Source organism: Bidens hawaiensis, unplaced genomic scaffold (genome assembly GCF_021521415.1).
Source record: "Bidens hawaiensis isolate Kalapana, Puna unplaced genomic scaffold, B.hawaiensis_p1.1 tig00002839_1, whole genome shotgun sequence".
NCBI lineage: Eukaryota > Viridiplantae > Streptophyta > Magnoliopsida > Asterales > Asteraceae > Bidens > Bidens hawaiensis.
Window position 1 is genome coordinate 2,172,005 of NW_027491153.1, and position 22,370 is coordinate 2,194,374.

Consider the following 22,370-nt stretch of genomic DNA (forward strand, 5'->3'; position numbering starts at 1 on the left):
TACTTTTAGCACGTTTGATTCATTTGAAATGAAATGTATTATCTTTGGTATTAGTTATATGCATGGAACAGTTCACTAGAAACAAGTATTTAAAAAGAGCTTATGCTAGTTTTCTAAAAGATAGTTAGAAAGAAATGGAGTGATAATAACTAAGATATTAAAGTTAAAGGAATCTACATGACCTCGGATTATTGGATTATCGAACATTTTTGTCCACATAAAGACATTATAGTTGTTGGGAATATCTATAAAAGGAATAATTTACATATTTTCGATGTTGCTTGTGACGATCAGGCTGTGGTTATGTTGTCGAGATAAAGAAAGAGATACATAGAAAAACATTGATATACAGTTGTTATTTTCAATACAACTTGTACATGTTTAGAAAATTGTACATTAAAAAAAATACCAATACCCCTTATCTATGGTTAATGAAATGGATGGAAATGACATGTTTTAATTAAAACTATAAGGATAGCGAGGACTAAAACAAGATTTACATAAAATTGACCAAACTATTTAAACGAAAATGAGAGTTTACTTTTCTAGATTGACAATAATATCATTGCATAAAGAAAGAATAATCTTATACAACTTTCTTGCAAGATTTCTCAACATATAGGACTTATGGTTAAATACTATAAACTACAAGGGCTAGCTAAATTTCATTTCACGCAAAGCTAAAGCTAAAGGTCAACTGTCTATATTTACTACCAAAAAGTATTTTTATATGTTTGATCAATGTTCATTATTTTTGTTTTAGTGGAAGACATTTTCAATTTGCATTTCAGTTTAAGGTCTGATGAGAAAGAGAAGAGGAGCTTTTAAAGTATTTTGATTGTTGCTAATAAGTGGATTTGAAAGAAGAAAAACGAGAAGCTTTACGAAAGTCAAGAGGTTAAAATAGAAGAGATTATTTGTGATATTATTGGGCTTCTTATGGAATAAGAATAAGTGTAAGAGCCCTACGAGTTGCTTGTATAATTGGTGTAAGAACGTCATGACATAAGTTTGTTTTTGGGGTTCTTGTGATGGTTCCTCCGTGCTTTGCGGAGATCCCTGCCTTTCTTGTTAGTAGTTGGTCATTATGTTTTTTTTTTTTTTTTTTTTTGAACGACCAACAAAGATTAATATATAGAACTAGCAAGAAGCTAGAAAAATACAACACCAAGATACCAAACAAGAAAAAAACACCCAAATACAAAACCACTCAACTTTACACTTTAAACCGACACCAATTCTCCCAAGTAAGACTCTTCATCTTACCCCTATTCTTGACCCAAGAAACCCCAAAACTTTTATTTCCTCCATCAAACCCGATAGATATATGGGAACCCCGTCATGGACAAGGGCATTCCTTTTCTTCATTGTCTCATCATTTTTAATGATAGAAGCGTGAATAAAATAATCGAATTCAACACTTTTATGATTTTTTTTATTATACAGATAATGATGCATACGATATTAAATATGTCTTATCTTGATACAATTAAATATGCATGGAAATGATTACGATGAATTTTTTATATTGATCAGAAAAAATTAGGTAAAGTATTATTATGTATTATTATAAAACACTAAGGGTTGTATAGCATTCTATATACCAGTAAGTGTTAAACCAGTAAAATGTTTGAATGATTAAGACTCTTTTTGAGTCGGTGCTCAATTCACCAATGTGGTGGTGATTGGTGGCAAAGGAGGTGGTGGTGGGCCGAGGATACAGTGACAAAGTAAGCGTTATGAACTCATATGAAAGAACAAATGAGTAAAATTTATATTTAACATAATTTTAAAGTTTAATGGTCAAGAGGTTTGCTAACCGATTCAAAGATGTCATTATGGTAAACAAAACGCACTTAATGCTGACTGATTTAGGACAAAGTAAGGGTTATTAACTCATATGAAGGAACAAATGAGTAAAATTTCTATTTAACATAATTTTAAAGTTTAATGGTTAAGACTTAAGAGGTGTGTGTGACATTCGTCAATTTCAGGTTAACTCCGTTAACTCAACTCCGTTAATTCAAACTTAAAGATCATTGAATCTATAACGCACACCTCACTACATTTAAACTAGGGTTTAAATGACGCTTGACAACTACTACATGTGTAGTCTTTCGGGAATTGCACCGAAACGCAAACGAGTTGACGCAAACAATTGGTGAATAAACGAAAAACGTCAAAACAATAATTATGTGATAATTATGTGTTAGACTTATGTGTTATGTGATAACATTATATAAACGTTAACTCAATGTGCTAGAACTAGTTATTTAGGCTAGAAAAGTAACATTTGGAAGTTGAGGGACTAAAGTATAACATGTTATTATAAATAATAACATAAACCTAAAACCCTAACACTCTTTCTCTTCTCCCAAAACCGATCGGCCCTCCCTCTCATCCCTTTGGCAGCCGTCGACCTTCATACACACACATACAATCAAGATTGTTCAAGTTTGATCGAAGATTAAGGTGCTAGGAAGGTATAAACGACTATCCTATGCATCCTTTATACTTAATTTCGATTTTTAATGGGTTAATTACAAACCCTAGATTCCGAAAATCTTCATATAATGTGTTCATATGATTCGTTTGATTTGATGATGTATTGATGATGATTTGATAGCTAGAATTGATATTATTACATGTTAATTGTTGTGTCTTTGATTTTGAGATCAAATAAAACCCTAACCATGTATGTATGGTGTAATTGATATGCATGGATAGTGGTTATGGTGTCTAGAATGTTATATGAATGAATTGTGGTCTATTGATGGTTAATATGTTGAGTTTTGTTGCAAACAGTTTCTGGACAGATTGTGTTGTTGATGTTCAATTGACTGTATCTGGGTGTAAATGTGAAAATTGGTTGAGATTATTGATACTAAAGTAAACTAGGTTGAGTCTAGTTTCTAAAGAATATAAATTTGCAATTTTTGGACGTGTAAAAGTTAACCTTTATGATTTTACAAAAATGTTGTGCAAAGCTGAGTTGTTAGACCTGCGGTTAGGTTGTTTTGTAAATGTTATATCTCATGAACCACGAGACCAATTGGGTTGGTTCCACTTCTGGAAGTTGACTTGTTGAGTTAGGAACCTAACCCAAGTGGTCTTGCATTTGTTGGATGTTTCGTTTAACGGGAATTTCAAATAACATTTTGTTGCGCATGAATTTGACTGTTATGAGTTTGCTGTAATGTTTTGATCATTGTGATAAACCTATGTGGAATAAAAATAAAATAAAATATGTTCTGGAAACCTAATACATGTATGCTTTTGTGATGATTTTTGGTAAATTAATTGAGATGCTATGATCGGTGGAATAGTACAATCTTTCAAGTAGAATTTCTGTCTCGGTGAAACTAGCTGCTGAATTTTGTGAAAATGCATGAAACATGATAATTGCTAGTTAATTGTTATGTTTTGACCAAATTGCCCCTGCGGGGAATACTTGCTATATAATTGTGGTGTTTTGACCAAATTGCCCCTGCGGGGAATAGTTGCTAGTGATGTACATTATTAATACATGACACGTAAATAATTGTTCACACATGTATCGTATCACAAATGTACTTGTTAAGTCACACACGATTCACAAACAAACACGAAACGTATCTTGTGCTTAGGAATTATGTGCCGGGTCTAGAGACTCGATATTAGTTCCGATACTTAGAAAATCTCCTTGTTGTTTTAGAACGCTAGAGAGAGTTTTCTGTGACGCGCATCACTTGGTGATTTATTTTGGGAATTCTTCGCAAACAGTGAGTTTCACTTACCCCTTTAAACTGTTTTAAACGCTTTTCACTTAGGGGAGATAACATACTCCGAAAACGCATTTAAGATTTTGTTAGTAAATTATATATCACTTGTAAAGGCTAAGTGGCAAACGAAACAATTGAAGTCCTACACATCGAACCGGTTAATATTTGGATAATAGCGAGTCACTGTTGAGTAGTACTACTGGGTTTGACAAACCCCACCCAACGCTAAACTCGACTGGAGGTCGAGCGGGTGTAATTTTGGCTAACACATACCATGGTCTGGATGACCTGGTGGCAAGGCACTTGATAAACAGTCAGCTTCGGTGTCGAACACTTAGTAAAACTTGTTGTATAGGCTAGCTACCTATCGATATATAATTGATTTAACACTATCTGGTAAACGCAAAACGCTGAACGCAAAACGCTAAACACTTTATTTTACATAAACTTGTGAACTCACCAACCTCGTGTTGACACTTTTAGTATGTTATTCTCAGGTAGCCGAGGCGGGCGCGCGGTATAGGATCATGCATGGTTTTTGAACATTCTGATATGCAAACATGTTTTTAACTATTATTACTTGGGTTTTTAAGTCGTCCTGCATGACGTAACTTTTGTCTTTTGGTTTTTACGCTTCCGCACTTATTTTCATTTAAACGTTTTTATGGTTTGATTATAACTAATGATTCCGATCCTGTTAGTTCACACCCTCTGACGGTAAAACTCCGTTAGTGGATTTTGAGGGTGTGACAGTGTGTTAACCGATTCAGAGACGTCATTCTGGTAAACAAAGCACACTTAATAGTTAATACTGACTGATTTAGAAGCAGTTTTTTAATGAAGTCATTAAAATACTACCAAACAACCTATTAAAATTGAAAAGGCAAGACAATAGTTTTAATTTCTTTTACGTGATATACAAGGTAAATTTTGTTATAAAACATTAAATTATTACGAGAACATTAGGAAACAATCTTATATCGTTAAAAAAAAATTTTAATTAATTATTCATATTATTTAAGATTTTAAACTTCTTAAAATGTGTTAGTTTTGTAGATAACAAATCGTCAAATTAATTTTTTCGTATGTTTTTTCAAATTTAAATTGTTTGCTTATGTGTAAGTTATGTGTAGTCAATACATGTGTATGTTTTATATACAAATGTAATTTGTTTGATTTATTTCAATTTAAATAGAGACTAATAGACATTGTTTAACGTGTTCTTGTAAAAGAACATGTTTTTTTATAACCCTCTTAAATAAATAATATTTATATGCACATATACTAAAATAATTTCTGCTTACTATGTCTTATTTATGTTCTCTTCTCTTTTCTTCTTTAATTTGATTTAGTTTAAAATATCGGTAAAGAAATCATATACGAAAACTCAAGTAATTTTAGAATTCTTCATCAAACGATTAGTTGAACTAAAGAGTCTTTGGTCTAGCAGTTATATGTGTTGAAATAAAACTTCGTCTTTCTAATGATAAGGATTCTAGTTCTATGAAATTAGTTAATTCACATTAGAGTTAGAGAACGTGTGAATTTTCGTTCTAAAAAACATGTTAAGATGCATGTACTTAACAAATATTATTTATAATAGATCATAGATGAAGGAATATATTTACAACTAGTTTAATCCTCTCGTGTCACGGGAGTTTATTTAAAGTTTTGTTTTTAATCGTTTTGCTAGTTTATGATGATTATTTTATTTTTTAAGGTAGTTTTGTTTTAATTTAATACATATATATTAGTTTGTTATTATATTTTTTAACATTTGGGTTTTATCAATTGAGATGTTTAGGTTTTATAGATTTTTAACGAACATGCATAAACGGACACGAGCATGTTGATTTTTTTAAATGTACAAACATGAACACAAATGTTTGTCTAATGAAAAAAGAGGCGTTGATGTAGTTGACGATCGTGGGTAGTATTAGAAGTTATCCGACGATGGAGATGATAGACCAACAACGAAGAACATGTAAAACATATAAATTAAATTTGGGTTTGATAATAAAAGTGTTTATCAATAAATGGGATCTTATAACCCATTTGAGGGCTATTAGAGTTTGATAATACATATAACCCGTGAAAATTATTCTTTGATAATTAAAGGGTTATTTCACAAATAAATGAAATGTTATAACCCGTTTAAGGGTTATTCGGGTTTGGTAAGACCCATGGTCAATGAAAATTATTGTTTGCTTATGAAATAGTTTTACAAATCAATGAGATGTTATAGCCCATTTAAAGACTATCCGGGTTTGGTGAGACTCATACCCGCGAATTCGGGTCAAATGCATGAGAAGCCTCTATTTATAAATCAAGCAATCTGGTGGCTCTAGAGAATGGGGAGAACAACCTGAGAGCGACACTTACGATTTTATGGTAGACAACTATATAGATAGTTAGATGTTTAACACATATAAGTATTATAATGAAAAAAAAATAAAAATAGTGTAGCAATTTTCGATAGTCACAAAATCAGAGTTGGATATAAAGTCAAAAGACGGATGAAAACTTTTTGATGGCATTAAATCCATTTTGTTTTGATACAATCATACAAATATGAAATATTTGTATGACACAAGTTGCTTGGTCTTGTCAAGGAAAGAACCACAGAAACAATAATTATGCATTGATGTGAGCATAAAACAAAAGATAAGTAAGTAAAAATAGTATGTCAATGTGACAGTTCAATAAACTTTATAAGGTATACCAAGTTATAAAGTTTGTATTTAGTGAACCATGACATTTAACATAGGTGGAAAGGTATACGGATTAGATGAGGGCCAACCCTACTAGTACTATGTATAGAAAAAGCTTTACATCTTCTATATGTGATTTGATTTCCTAAGTGGAAAATTTATGCGTTGAAGAACTGGATTCACATCCAAAGATTCCATCTCAGGTATGCTAGATTACCGGTTAAACGTCCACAATATAAGTATACAACAAAATTAAAAATAAAAAATAACTATATATATATATAACGCGAAAACTTATTTGAATAAGAGTATAAGACTATTGAAAATTTCAATTTACAGTGTTCATCACAGATTTATATTATCCTTTGAAATGAATGTTTTGGTTAGATTGAAATTGTCTTAACTACTTCAAAGACTATACTCGGTACAAACATAAATAGATAAATCAAGCGAACTACGTCCAGTCCAACCCATGAACTCGTATGGTTTTGGGTACATCATATTTTGATTTCTAATTTGAAATAATTTAACTTTTAAATGCAAAAGGCATTATCGATTTCGCATGCCTTTGCTCTTTTGGATTAGATACGTGCGTTATCACTTGGCCTCCTCCACGTCACCCTCAAGCTCACGTTCTCCACTGTTGCATGCATGTTCCATATTATTAGCTTCAGTAGTCCATGATCCCATGTTTTATATCCATGTTTAAGTTGTTTATCGTTTACTTTGTTTAGCCTATGGAAAGGTTTGCTTGATTAGACTTAAAAGTAATGAAAAATATAGAAAATTGGTAGCAATGTCTTGTTCACTTCTCTAAATTCTTGGGAATGTTTGCCTGCTACAAAAGGCTAAAACGTGAGATTGACCATCTCAATCGGTCCCTATCATGTTTAGTGGCATCTGGATTTTAAGAGTAAGTTTTAGGTGTATGTGTTCACGGTTCAAAAGATTATTGTCTTTGCCCAAAGACGAAAAACAGTTGCATTCATGTATATATTAATATGATTGCATTTGGGAGATATAACATCAATTCCAATTGTTCTCATCCATAACTTCTACTCCTATTCACTTCAATCTCCAATTGGTGTATGTTCCCAGTGATCCTCACGTACCTCTCTTTGCAATCTCAGTTTTTGATGCGATCGAACAGCTCGCATTTTGTCTGATGCAATTGCTAAAGCTTCTGGATTTGGTAAAAATTAATGAACCAAGTGAAAAATCGATAGTTTTGCATGTATATATTGTTTAGGGTATTTGCTTTTGGTGAAAAAGTTTCCTGCTTGTTGATTGGAAACTGTGTTAACAACTTCAGAGACTGCTGGTACAAATTAAGGTCCATCCCATCTACTTGTTTGCAGTTAGCTGTGAGCACAAAGGGCAATAGGCCATATATTGACCCAAACTACACTAATGTTTTGTGATGTCTAGATTTTCAACCCCATTCCATGCACATATCCTGTACTTTAGCCGTATATAGTGGAAGAAAAAGAAACACAGTTACACGACGCACAATCAACAACTAATAACATGTATCATTCTCTCGTTCAATACAAAAACAATTTGGCGTAGAAAAATGGTATGCATTTACATTTTGTACGTATAAAATTGTATGCATATCAAACATTTGAAGTACGTTTCAATAGACACTTAAAAATATTATTATTGACAAAAATCAATCCTCTAAATTTAATTATTATGGATAATAATAAATATACAAGTATTTAATGAAAAAAAAAACAATGTAGCAATTTGCTATAGTTACAAAATTAGAGTTGAATGCAAAGTCAAAAGACAGACTTTCTGTTTGATGGATATGAAATATCAAGCATCACTCAACTTTAAGTACCACACAAGTTGCTTGGTGTTGTCAAGGACAACATTGCACTATCATCATAGCAATAATTTCTATGCATTTGATATAAGCATAAAACAAAAGATAAATAAGTTCAAGAACGTACAATGTAAGATGAAAACTTTCTTGAAAAAGAAATATTGCAGCTTTCAATTTTCAGAATAAACATGTTCATCACAAACTCAGATTATCCATTGAAATGACTGCTTTGGTCAGATTGAAACTGTCTTAACAACATCAAAGACTGTTGATACAAGTTAAGGTCCATCCCATCTACATTTCTACCCACTCTTGCTTTCAATATCCCCTGAAATAAAAATACACGAGCCAATGGTTATAAGCAGGCTTTTAAACGAACCGAAAGAATACAAATCAGACACGTTCGCGTTCGTTCGTTTAACTTTAAGCGAACAAACGATCGAACACGAACAATTAACGAATAAGGTTTTCTTATTTGTATTCGTTTATTAAGAAAATGAATGCGTATGCGTTTGTCTACATTTGTTCATTAATAGTATACAAACGACTCACGACCTTAATTGAAAATAGATAAACGAACATAACTTAGCAACCACCAATTAAAAGTAAACGTGAACATCAATCTGTTGGGCCTAAAAACTTATAAAAACTCGACCAAACTGTAATGAATGATATTTTAATGTCATTAAATAGACTAAGTTGTAATGTGCCTAAACAATTTAATAGATATATAAACAAACGAACTTAAACAAATGTAAACTAGCAACATAAATAAAACGTAAACGAACGAACATATACGAATTTGAATGAATGAATGCAAACAAACTTCATGAACATAAATAAAACGAGACCACGTACCTCATTACTTGGTTGAATGGAGAGTTCTCCAATGAACTGGTAAAGAGAACCGACTCGAAGATTAAGTCTCAAATGTTGTGTGTCGACTGCCAAGGTGGCACCTCCATCAGCAATTACAGCAATGGCGGTCTCTACATTGTATTCTTGTAACCTAAAGTCACAAAAACAATAATCAGACAACTAAAAAATAAATCTTACATGATTATTATTATTATTATTATTATTATTATTATTGTTATAATTATCATTATTGATAATTTAAAGTTTCCTTTGAATGCATAACATATGAATGAAAAGAATTTACTGACTTTCCAGTAACTCTAAGGGATGCCCCTTGCTTGAAGTGCGGCGAAGACGAGTTAAGTTGTTGTAAAATAACCAGGGAACCGGAGGGCACATTAGGTGATGTCATTGAGGCCCTAACTAACAATGCACAAAAAATAACAGTACTGTAAGAATCATGAGGCTTTCTGTTTTATATAAGGCATGAGATACGACTCGTATGGGCACAGATTCTGTAAGTTTGTGTATTTCATATAGCCCTGTACGAGACTTATACGTTGTAAAAATATAGTGGTTTGATGATGGAGAAGTTGGTTAAAAACAAGTAGTTAATTAGGGTTGTTAAATCAACAATTAAAGCAAATATTTGACCATTTAACATGTATTAACAATCAAATGAAGCGGGTGGTTAAATTAGAATCAAATTTAATTCCTGTATATATGAATGAAATGCGAGAGTTACCGGTGATTTTGGAATTTGAATTTGAATTTGAATGTGATGAATTAATTAGGGCAAACTCCAACTCCTTGATAGCAATGCTTATATTAGTATGATGACGCACCCCACCCGACCCGACCCGACCCGACCTGTTAACCGTATGTGGTTTTGGATATGTTTATTTTATTTGCAAATGGAAATATTTTATAAATAAATTTGTTCATGCCACCTAATAATAATAAGAGCTTAGTTGTGATTAAAAAAATATTACAACCCCATTTAGATGTTACAGAGTTTCGAAGAGTAGCATTTTTTCTTTCCGTTACGTGGTATCAAAGCTAAGACTCGAATCCGTGTTTCAGGTTTTGATAGCTAAATGAAATTAAAAAACAGAGATGAAATTCGTCAAACTCTTAGGTACCCAATTCATTAGACAAGATTGTTAGTAATACAAATAGAATAACAACTAACCAGTTCTCTATCTAAATTGGTAAAACTGGTCCTCACTATTATATTTTTACAAAAACAAACATAAACTTTAGAGTGGTAACTTGTTACTTTAGGTCTTTATAGTTCGCTTATAACAGGTTTCCCGTGTAAGTTCTTGTCCAGAATTACGGTTTCCCACTCATATGTTATGGGATGACATAAAACCTAGCCAATGGTCGTTGTGGTTTCATTTCAAACGCGTTTTCACTATTAATCTCAGTTTTCACTTTTCTTCTCCAGAGCATGTTTTCCCATGTTCACGAATTACTGTTAACGCATTGTTCAAGACACAGATCCACCATATTGTTCACCAAGAAGTTGTTTTTCATGTTACTTTAGCCAAGGTTCTCTCCTAGATTGCCAAGTCCTACTTTTAGTTCCAAATGTGCCATGGTTCTCTCCTAGATTGCCAAGTCCTACTTTTAGTTCCAAATGTGCGATAACCATAGCCGCATGGTTTTTCAATAACAGACTCCATTTAACAATGAGGGGTTTAATAGGCTCCGACAATTGTTTTAACTCCCACCACTTCTAGTCCACAAACCAACTCTCCACACTTAGGTCAGTTATATAGCCAGCCACATATCACATGGTTGGGAATCAAGGTATTTGTCTAGATCCATGATCTTTCTCGCACGACATGTCAATGGATCCCCATGCCATGTTTGTAGATATATGACTGATTAAGAATTCGAAAAACCTAAACCTATCTTCTATCTACTTAATAGCTTTCATTCAGTCGGTCAGAATACTAAACAAAATAGCCCTTCCTAATCTCCATGTCTTCTAAGAACTAAGAACGAATCAGGCGATTGACATTGGTTTTTAATCAACAGGTTTCCACTGTCTGTCCATATTAGGGATACCAAGTCAGTCCTTGCCACACTAAGTCCCATCACTTTTCATAATTACACAGTTTTACTGTTCCATGCAAATTATAAATTCAAAATGTAATTAAAATAAAAATATAATAATGAATGCCGAGAGAGTTTTATATATACGAATGGTTCAATGTAAACATTGAGTTTTATAAGAGTTGCAGCATCAACTATAACCAAAAAGAATCGATTCCCTTCATTTGAACCCACTTGGATGTTGGATCTAGTTCAAGATCTGGTGAGCCATTCTGAGCCAGCTCACAACGGAATGTCAACGGTTCATGTTGCTAGCTGCAACTCGCCATGAATAGTTAAGATATACAACAAATATGAATGAAGATTATGTTTTTGTTTTTTAGGTACTATTGGTGCGCACTTTCTGGTGTAAATATTTACGATTTTGACCCCTGAAACTGAAATCCCACTGATGAATGTTATGCTATCAAATTCAGTGAAAAACTTGAGGCGATGCATAATACTCGCTTTCTTTAAACATGGGTCTTAAATCTTCTTTCAACATGAAATCTGTAGGGAAAGAAACCAAATGCCCCTTCACCGCTTGTAATCTATCCATCGGATCAATCCCCTTCACATTCCCGTCTTCATAGTATTCAAGATTCTTCGGGGCGATTCCTAAATCAATTGTCGTATGCCCGAGTTTCGCCTTTCTCTCACTCACACATTGCCTTAAAGATGCTCTGCATTTTGGATTTTGGAACTAAATATTACACCCAATAACACCAGATTAAAAAAATAAAGAAAGAAAATGTGGTTTTACCTGGAATGTATAAGATCATTAGGGATGCAAGAGAAGACATCTTGGAATATCATGGTATTTGTCTGTCAATAATAAACCAAATGCTTGATGGTTAAAAACTAATGATTTCAATTTTTATGTAAAACATCATTTGGATTTAGGATGATCTTTACCCTTGCGGTTGCCATCCATATATCTTTGTAGGTGGAATCAATCACCGGGTCAGCAATTTTGTTAACCTGCAAAAGAACAAAATAAACATATGGTTTCAGATTTTAAACCACCATTCATTTATTAATGTAACTGCATAAAATAAATAAATATATAAATAAGCAAACCTCTGTATTATGAAGACCGAGGTGTTCAGACCATAGTGAAAGGCGAAGACTCAAGGCAAATTTTCCAGCTTTCCATGTATTTCCTCCCATTGAAGATTTAACAAATTCCTTATCTTCGATAAGTACTCCAATCTGTGGTCAAACGATCAAATTTTTATATCAATATTAATTTTGAAAATATGTGTGATGATAAATTGAAATAAATAATTTACCTCGGAATCTCGTAATCCAAGCAAACTCCTATCGTTAATATTAGCAGATCCAACTAAGACTGTGTTGTCATCGATTATCATAACTTTACTATGCACATACACCTGTGTTATAAACAGGATAACAGTTAATTAACTATGATCTTGAAGTTGAACTAAAATGGAAGTTATAACTCATTTAGAATATTATACCGGACTGGATGCAACAAGACCATTATCTGAAAGTCTACCATAAGCCCTAAGGCCATAGAAAGATATGTAATCATGAACTCGGGAACCGAGCAGCTCAGCGAGATTGTGTAATATAGAACTGTTTCCTCTTGATATTGTTCGGTATTGCCAATGCATTATGGCTCTTACAGATGCGGCCCCCACATCATCTAGACCACCCTGTAAAACTAAACTATGACAAATCTGAAAACCCAAATTTTCTGTAAAAAACCAACTTGACTCACCTGGAAGCCAGGTAAGAGTGGTATAACAATAATGACCCTAAAATGTTTTTTTTCGTGATATGCTCTAATGATACGTCTGTATATGGATTCCAAAACACGGTTTCGTATGATCTCGTCTCCAGAAAGACCCGAGATAAAGAATTGGTTCTGGAAAAAAAATGTTTTTAATAAATCAGCAAAATGTAAAATGAGAAGCTTTAATAAAGAATATATAAATGTACCTCGATGTACACAAAGTGTTCAGCTTTCTCAATAAGGGAACAATAAGAATTATGAATGCTCTCTTCAACTTGACTTGTTCCAGCTGACCATTGACTCACACTCCTTACAACCTAAAATGGGAAAATCATAATCTAAAATAATAATAATAATGATAATAATCATTATAATAATAATCATCATTAAAAAAACTGAAAACTTTTGTTCGAAAGGTAAACAGATTAACATTAAGCAGGCATTTCCAAAGAAAATGATGCATAGCCGCCTAGGCATTTAAAAAGACAGCATGTTGCAAATTCAGCATACAACACGCTTCAATCTGGTCAAACAGGCACAAAGACTATTTGTATTTTGTAATGCATACAACCTCCAAATCCGTTGTATTTAAAGACTTGGATTATTATTGTGATATATTGTTTTTGTAATCATAATTACACATAAGTTCTTCAATAACTTAAAAAAAACGGATGAAAATATTATCACAAGTCAACCCTAACCCATTTTGACATGGTACCCAACCTGCCCGAACTACCCATATTTCCACCTCTAATCACAAACTTATATAAACAAGCCACAATTACAAGTTTTTTAAGAAAAAAAAAAGAATTTAAGCTAACCTGACAACGACATGCAACACGAGGACCAACTTGTCCTGATTCATCTGCAGAAACAACCAGGTTACCACGCTCCTGATTCTCCCACCATTCTTTATCTGTAGATTTCATATGCTCAAGATTCAACGTGTGTCTTTCATCCACGAAATCTCTCATTGGCATATCTGGAACTAAAGGTTCAACTTTTGATTTTCTGAAAGAAAAAGGAGCCCTAGAAGTCCTACTCGCTTGAGCATGATTTGACCCGTTAGCATTAGGAGCTTCCACTCCATCAGCTTCTTGAGGGATTAGCAATGGGATATCTTCAGAAGATGCAGAGGAAGAAGAATTTCGTCTGCTGTGTACAGGGCCCATAAGTGTTGAATCTTCATGCTCGGGTTCAATATTATTATTGCCCATGTAATGTGGGATAACCATGTGCTGTTGAGGCATGAGTAGTGGAATACCTTGCTCGTTAGGAGCTTTGTTTCTCTGAAAGAATAAAATTGATATAAATATAAGATTCCAATAATGCTTTAACTTTGGCTGTACAGCTGTCAATATGAGGTAAAACTAAAAGCAAAAACCTTTGCATAATTCCAACGTTGAACAAAGTGCCGAGCAACATCACGACACGGTGGGCCCCATAAGGCACAATGGACATCATGCCATGGCATACGAGGGTATTTTTTACGGTCCAGCTCATCCTTCATTGTATCTTCCCATGAATTTGGTTCAGATTCCCTGTAACATTTGGATAAAAATTGAGTGATTCCACATGTCATGACTTAATTAAATGATATGATTTTCTACTCTTATGCATGCAAAATGGTGTTAGGAAAAACTAGAAAGTTGGAACAACTAGGCCTGTAAACGAAGTCGAACTTAACCTTTAGTGAACCGTTCAATAGGAAGTTTGTTTATGTTCGGTTATTTAATAAACGAACGAAAATGAACAAATTTTTCGGTACATTTTTAAACAAACGGACATGAACACGTCCCATTCGTTCACTTATGTTCGTTCAGTTCTTTTAAATTCATTTATGTTCGTTAGTTTAAGTTCGTTCATTTACGCTTGTTAATATATTCATATTAGGTTCATTACAATTTAGTCTAGTTTTAATAACCTTTTAATTGGTTTTAGCTCAGCTATGTCCGTTCATCTATGTACAGTTATGTTTGTCCATTTACGTTTGCGAACCGTCTTTTATACTGTAAACAAATGAACATAAACGAACACGTTAACACAGACACGCTCATTTCTTCAAGAATGATTGTTAGATCGTTTGTAAGTCAAAATATTGTAACTAGTAACTAGTGGGACATAGTACCACAGTGGTAATATAATAAAATACCTGGGGTTGTAATAGTCTTTTCCAGGCCAAAACATAGCAGGATCATCTCCCACTTTGTGTTCAGATGTATCATAGCGACCAAAGCAAAGATCAAGTCCACCAATGAAGCAAACATCATTATCAACAATGACCAATTTCTCATGGTGGGACCTACATATTACAATAAATAAACGAAAACAGTTATAAAGAATACAAAAATCAAGAAATACACATGTAAAATAAGAGATTACTTACCATAGATACACACCACTAGAAAAATGGTCAGGAAAACGTAAAACTCGGACATTTTCATGGATAGCAACCAGCTTTTTCTTACTATACACACTATTAATTTTCAGTGCAAGTGCAAGCTCTTTATACATGAGAATGTAAATCTGCAGTCAAATGTATACCAACAAAACATGCTGAGTGAATAAAAAAGTTGATTCTTTTCATCATCAATGTAATTCATACTTTAATAAAACGACCAACCTGAATACCCTGTTTGGCTTTTGCCTCAAGTAAAGCATCAAGGCGAGATGAAGCATGGGCTTGAAACGGACGTCTCAAATACAATTCAGGACATAACCACCACCCACAAATAAATATCTGCATAATTAATAACCATCAAGGATATATTTAATCACAAAGAATATGCATTAATCAGGATATATGAATGAGGAACAAAGTAACAAACCTCTGATTTTGCACCTTCAATTGCTTTAGCAATTGCATCAAAAGCTGCTCGACCATCAACGAACCACTGAGCCTGGCTGCCATCATCAGTTAGACCACGAGGTGGAGCAAATGAACCGAACCGGTGAGGATAACACCAGCCCTCAGGTGGTCTGAGTCCAGCATCATTAATTGCTGCAACCCAGTCTCTTACTTTTGTTTTGTTTCTACTTCTTATTGTTATGCTTCGGCTTCCACATGATACCTATTGCCAATTCCATGATAATATCATTTACTTATTTATTAGATACCATGCTAATGTATGTTAAATTATCAACATTTATGCTATACTTGCCAGAAAAGAATGTCGTAAGGGATTATGTTCGTTTGTTTCTTTAGCTAATGATACACGACCTTCTCCATTCCCATCTGAAGGAGATAGAACATCAAAGACAATTATGTCTAATGGCTCAGCATCAAATGGATCTTTTAGCAGGGCTAAGAATCCGGGTTTCAATACAGCCCATACCTGCAAGCATTTGAAAATATTATAAAGAAATTTGTTATCAAGAGCACATCTTATTATAAATGAGTAACTTGGGTTGCTACATGTCAACTTCTAGTGAAGTCTTGATTTTTGTTTCCCGCCTCTCTCATTTATTAAACAACTCTCTCTCTCTCCAATTACAAAATGATAATTTTAAATAATTAAATATCCCAAATTTATTCTAATATTTTATTAAAACTTACTAAATCATAAAATTTCAATCATATCTTATCTTAAAATATAATTTTCTAATGTTAAATCTTCATCATTTGTTATTAATAACTCTTTAATCTTCACGATTTCTTATTTCACCGATGGATAATGACATCCAACATACAAATCTTCATACAAACTGTTGCTTTACAACAGTTTGGATTTATTCAACCCTTGAAATGCATGGGTTTCTAACCTAGTGAATTATAAAGTCTAATATGAGTGGGGTGATACCTTTTGCCAACTGTCATTACAGCAATTGAACCAAAGACAAGCTGAACATTGTCTGTCATTTTCCCTGTCGGGAATTTTAGGTAAATGCTTCACTAATACATATTCTTCTTTCAGCTTGGAGCCATACTCTGGGCAAAAGGATAACTTTGAAGCACCCATAAACTTGCAAACCTGCTTACAAAAGCATTCATATGTATTGTAAGAAGGTGATAGAGCAGTATTTCAAATAGTCTAAAAGAAGGCTGATCAAAAGAAGATACGCGCAGGCTGGATAATTGAAGTCTCAGAAATAGAGATGACAATTCCAACCTTTTTTTAATTATTTGGTTGATTCAATTTATATGTTACCTCTAACGGATCAAACGGATAAATTTAAAAAATTAAGAAAAAGGTTAAAAGTATATGGGTCTAAAAAAGTAGCCAAAAGTGTAACTTTATTACATAAACTACTATATCATTTTATTCAAAAATTAGAATATTATTTAAAAACTTTTAACTTTTGATCATATTTGGCACACAAATCATTTATAAAAAATACTAAAAATTAGGGATTGCATTGGTATGCCAGTAAATGAACCAGATTTCGTGAACCATTCAACGTGAAGTTTGTTTATTTAATAAACAAACGGGCACACCAAAATTTATCTTCATTTAGTTAAACAAACAAATATGAACACACGTCTTGTTCGTTCATCTATGTTCGTGAATGTTTGTTTACGTTCGTTCATTTAAATGTGTTTATGTTCATTAGTTTACGTTTATTATTAAATTCATTAAATCTTTTAGGCCCATTGCAGTTTAGTCTAGTTCTAATAACCTTTTTAGGCTCAACACATTCTCGTTCACATTTATTTTTAATTAATTTTAGGTCAGTTATGTTAGTTCATCAGTTTCAAGTATATTTTATCATTCACGTTTGTGAACCCTCCGTTTACACTGTTAACGAACCTAACATAGATAACACGTTCACTTTAATTTTCTTAACGATGGCACACGAACATGAAAACCCTGTTTCGATCGTTTGTTTGGTTAAAGCCGTTCATTTAGTTCATTTGCAAGCCTATGTATTGGACAACCCACCGATACAAGACTACATTTTTGACCCGCCCATTTAGCCACCTGTAACAGAAGTGAAAACGACTTTACCTCTCTTGAATTCACAATATCCAGGTTCCCAAGAAAATGATTCAAGTATTCCTGCATCGCGGTTTTTGCTCTATCTGAAATAGAATGTTGTCTCCCAAGAGCTGGTCGTATCATTGGTAGGGCTGCACTTGATGGAACATCTCTGAACAAAAAATCACCTGTAAGAACTATGATCATTATAGCCATGAACAAATTCTTCCACTAGCCCTTGTAAAGTTAGATACTTAGTAATCACCTTTTTTTAACACTTCCCTCATTATTTAATGTTGTTACATTGTCCTCAGGTTCATCATCATCATCATGCACAACTGCTGGGTGGTCCCCTATTCCTAGGTTTTGAAGCCATTCTTTAACCTTTATAAGAAATATTGTCAGTTATGAGAAAACAAACAAGAATAGGCAAACAAGCTGATGGTAAGCTAGACTCATAGACAAACCTGTTCTTGTTTCTCATGAATTTCTTCAATAATGGCACGTTTCTTCAATGCAAAGTGTAAGTAAAATACGTGTGAAGCTTTCTTCACTAACTGCCACTTGAACTGCAGGGTACACAAACAGAGTAAATCAGTGAAAAGTGAACTGGATAATGAATGAGTAGACCTGTAATACAAGAGTAGTAATATAAAGAGACTGGAATGGTTGCAATATCCAGTCCCAAACCTTAGCATCTGGAAGTTATATGCAACTTTTGCTATCCAAATTTTCTAATTCAAAAACAAAAATGTATAACATAAAGGGACAACAAATAAATGAGCAGCATTTGCACTACCAAGAAAAATCAACTCTACATATCAGATACCGAATAACTTGAAGATATGACGGTATTTTGAATCTTAAAGATCCTCCAAGTGTAAACATAAGTACTTATACCATGTTGCAGTGTTTCTAGTAGATGTCTACAGGTTGCTTTTGAAGTTTCATCCAAGAAATAATGGAAGAGGAATGGGTAGAGAGAAAAATGTATGCACGAGAACTAAATTCATGTATGTGCAATCTGGTTTTAGGGATTGTTGTTTTAGTCTATTTAGTAATTAATTAGGAATTGCAAAAAAAAAAAAAAAAACTAAAACTAACTCTCTGCAACCAAGTAAGAGAAAGGCTCAATTAAGTGTGCTACGATAACATCCATAAACTTAAGCAATGTTTACTCCAATAAAAATCTAGTAAAACCTACCAGATTACTCTTTCCTATACCGCTTGTTCAATGCCTCGAACTCTAAAGCTAATTCAAAAACTTTGAATGAAATAAAAGCACATGACATTGATAATATCAAGGGTAAATTTAAGTTCTTTCACATAAAATTCCAGAATCCACATCAGCTCAACAGTTTAATTGGTCTTCAACATCTCACTATAGGTCAAGTTCCAATACGGCAATACTCTTTTAGTTGTTTGAATGGTGCCATTACTTGCAATGACAATTTTCAATCACAATAACTACAAAAGATGCCAGTTGATTTTACCATACTGATCAAGAAGACTTTTTAGCAGTATTCGTTTTAACTTGTTTGTTAAGCAAAGTGTTGCTATAATGCTATTTAATTCCTAGTAACTTGGATCTAACTCTAAATTATATTTTGATCAACCATAAACTGATACAGGCCACATCAAAGCTAATAACATGACATCAATGCTTTGGACAACTTGCTAACAAAACTGATCAATTTCGCATACAAAAAAACCCTAGGTTTTGAAAGCAACCATTAACCACCTCAAAAAAATCTCATATCAATAAATTCAAATAAATTGCCTAACTAACAACATAAATGCTCAAACAGTATTCAATCAAACAGTTAACCTAACTTGCCTACATAATCATCATCAACACAATTACAACTACAAGCTACAATAACAATTAACAAACATATATATACCTGTTTATACTGAAAGTCGATAGTGTAAGAGAGCAGCATAGGGCTAATATCACCGGCATCGGGACGCGAAACCTGCACAATTGTAGCCTTGGGTAACTCATCGAATATTCGAGTTGACTCAGGCGGATTCTGATGGAAGGAGAAGAAGGATGAGAGCCTGGACGGCTCAGATTGCATTTGGACGTAGTGAGATCCAGTCGTTGATATTAACTGCTCCGATGCCATAATATTATTATTATTATTATTATTATACTCTCAACTCCGATCAAAATTGGAAACAATATGATGCTAATTAATAATGAATGAAAATTTGGTGTTACGTGTATGAGTTGTGTTGGATTGATGTGGAAGATGAAGTTGTTATTAATTTTGGTTTGATGAGAGAGAATAAATAGAATGGGTAGGTAACGTAAATGGAACAAAATCACAAATCTGTCAAGGCTACTTTGAAAATTTTGGATTTATTATTATGGGGCGAATACTGTGAAACGGGTCGGGTTGAAATTGAAATTGTGTTACAACGGTTTTTTTTTTCTTTAGGGATGTCATGGTCGTCTCGTGATGGCCAAACTTTTTTACTTTTTAAATTTTTTAATCCCCACGTGTTATAGAATGGTGAAGAACGGAAGACTAAATTTTTTTAACGTCAGCGTCATATCGAGATATACTCGTCTTCCAAATTAGGAAAAACTCTCATCTAAGACCAACGATCGTGAACATTGCCCGAATACGTGACAGTACGGTAAGATAAAGCTAGTTCAGTTCAAGGATTCAACTGGTGAACGACACCTACTCGCCTAATCTCTCATCATTACTTGGTGCCGTTGAAACTAAATGATAGGGGTAGGAACTAAGCTGGTGAAGACTAATGAATATATTGTTTTCAGAAATAAATATCTTAGTTATTATTTAATATTATTTTTTTTAAAATTACTACACGTTGAAAGTGATGGGATAACTTGTTTTCCTTTTACACACCACTTTATTAGTGTAATCTAATTGTTTGTGGTTAATGAAATTGATAATCTATAATAACTTGTATATGATAATTGCATAGGTGGGCATATGATGTTTGGATGAGGCAAAAGGGATAAGGACAACAGAGAAAGGAGTGTCTGGAGTGTCAAGCTCGAGGGTGTGCGTTAATCACTCGACCTTGATCAAAGCAAGGAGATTGGAGACAAACACGTAATAATAGTGAGTTAGACTTGACGTTATCGGGACAACTAAGCGAAACATTTAATGTCATACATTTAATGCTTAAGATCATGGCGGGCGCCAAATTTTCAGCAACATAATAACATCTTGTGGATAATGAATTGTGCATCATATCTAGCATGTGACTATTGGTTAAAAGCCTGATTAGCAAACTTGCAAAGCCGATGGTATAGAGTTAACATGTGAAGAGCTATAAAACTTCTTTTCTCTAAGGTTACGTGGTATACAACTCCACTGGCCACACGCCTTTTGTTGTAGGACACTATGATACATCTTTCCTGATAAATGAACCGTTTAACTTGGTGTTACCTTGATCCCCAACTGACCGATGATAATTTTGGTAGCAACCAGAAGCAGTTAGGTTTTGAACTACCAATTAGTTAAGCTATACTCTTAAATAATTAAAAACATTCATATATGCCACTCAATGTTGCAAAAGTCGCTAGGCGGTCCTTAGGCGGCCGACCCCCTTAGAGGGAGTACTCGAAGTACTCAGGGAGTACTCGGACATGATAAATATAAAGAAAATTAATTTTTGTGTAATATATATATTTCAAATATCATAGGTTTACTAATATTTATAACAAAATAAGTGAATATCAATATAAATAAGAGAAATACATTTTTAAACACTAAATTATTCTAAAAAATGTTAATCATTAATTAAAAAAATGATATTCGTTCTTTAATATTATAGAAATACGAATTATGTTGTATTTTTTAAGTGAAAATAGACCCAAATTAACCGATTAGATGTGATTCTGACTAATGTTGACCACCTTTGAACAGTTTTTAGTAACTAGGCGGGAAACAGGAACTCCCCTCGGCACCATACCTTTTAGCGAGTACTCGGCCTTGTAGACCTACTTTTACAACATTGATGTCGCTCAATATATTATTTGTTCATGTAAATCACTATATTTTTCTTTATTTGGTTTGCATGTATTGCTAAGCCATCTTATACGTTTATAAATACCAATCAACAAACTAACCTAAATCAAGGTTCTTTTTACTTTTGCTACTCTTCGAAAATGTTCAAATAAATCAGTAGCGCAAAATTTTAATTTAACAAATAAGAAGAATCAAGAGTAATATAAATAAAGCCATTCAACTTCATCTTCTATGCATTCAATTGATGCCAATATAGCCTTGGTCACATAATCCAACCTAAGAACCTACCAAGTATTATTGTCTTTAGAGTTTAATACACAACTAGATGTCTAGATGTTGATGTACTTATATAGCTTGCATCCAAAATGAGTTGCATACCATTTTTTGGCATCATTAATTTCAAAAAGCATGTTACTTT

The 22,370-nt window shown here is 33.3% G+C and overlaps 2 protein-coding genes across 2 annotated transcripts; both read right to left on the reverse strand.

Annotated features, from left to right (window-relative positions):
- Positions 1-8,242: 8,242 nt before the first annotated feature.
- Positions 8,243-9,611, reverse strand: LOC143621352 (CST complex subunit TEN1-like). Its single transcript, XM_077092800.1, has 3 exons — positions 9,470-9,611; positions 9,162-9,312; positions 8,243-8,631 (listed from the first exon to the last, which is right to left on the reverse strand). The coding sequence occupies exons 1-3, from the start codon at positions 9,571-9,573 to the stop codon at positions 8,512-8,514; spliced, it is 375 nt and encodes a 124-aa protein (XP_076948915.1). The 5' UTR covers positions 9,574-9,611; the 3' UTR covers positions 8,243-8,511.
- A 1,889-nt stretch (positions 9,612-11,500) lies between these two features.
- Positions 11,501-20,260, reverse strand: LOC143621386 (phospholipase D zeta 1-like). The gene is made up of 20 exons (XM_077092826.1): positions 19,844-20,260; positions 18,407-18,508; positions 18,205-18,323; positions 17,970-18,111; positions 16,824-16,994; positions 16,185-16,358; positions 15,852-16,094; positions 15,647-15,763; positions 15,410-15,549; positions 15,176-15,325; positions 14,408-14,564; positions 13,845-14,312; positions 13,230-13,340; positions 13,009-13,155; positions 12,746-12,943; positions 12,557-12,658; positions 12,345-12,476; positions 12,180-12,245; positions 12,028-12,089; positions 11,501-11,947 (listed from the first exon to the last, which is right to left on the reverse strand). The coding sequence occupies exons 1-20, from the start codon at positions 20,066-20,068 to the stop codon at positions 11,698-11,700; spliced, it is 3,276 nt and encodes a 1,091-aa protein (XP_076948941.1). The 5' UTR covers positions 20,069-20,260; the 3' UTR covers positions 11,501-11,697.
- Positions 20,261-22,370: the final 2,110 nt, after the last annotated feature.

What these genes read in the sequence shown, in the direction of transcription:
- LOC143621352 (XM_077092800.1), bottom strand. Translation starts at nt 9,573, where the DNA reads ATGACATCACCTAATGTGCCCTCCGGTTCCCTGGTTATTTTACAACAA. An exon ending in TCCCTTAGAGTTACTGGAAA is followed by an intron (nt 9,313 to 9,469) that starts GTCAGTAAATTC and finishes TTGTGACTTTAG; the next exon opens with GTTACAAGAATACAATGTAG. An exon ending in CCATTCAACCAAGTAATGAG is followed by an intron (nt 8,632 to 9,161) that starts GTACGTGGTCTC and finishes TTTTTATTTCAG; the next exon opens with GGGATATTGAAAGCAAGAGT.
- LOC143621386 (XM_077092826.1), bottom strand. Translation starts at nt 20,068, where the DNA reads ATGGCATCGGAGCAGTTAATATCAACGACTGGATCTCACTACGTCCAA. An exon ending in GTCTTGTTGCATCCAGTCCG is followed by an intron (nt 12,659 to 12,745) that starts GTATAATATTCT and finishes TTTATAACACAG; the next exon opens with GTGTATGTGCATAGTAAAGT. An exon ending in TCGGTCTTCATAATACAGAG is followed by an intron (nt 12,246 to 12,344) that starts GTTTGCTTATTT and finishes GTTCTTTTGCAG; the next exon opens with GTTAACAAAATTGCTGACCC.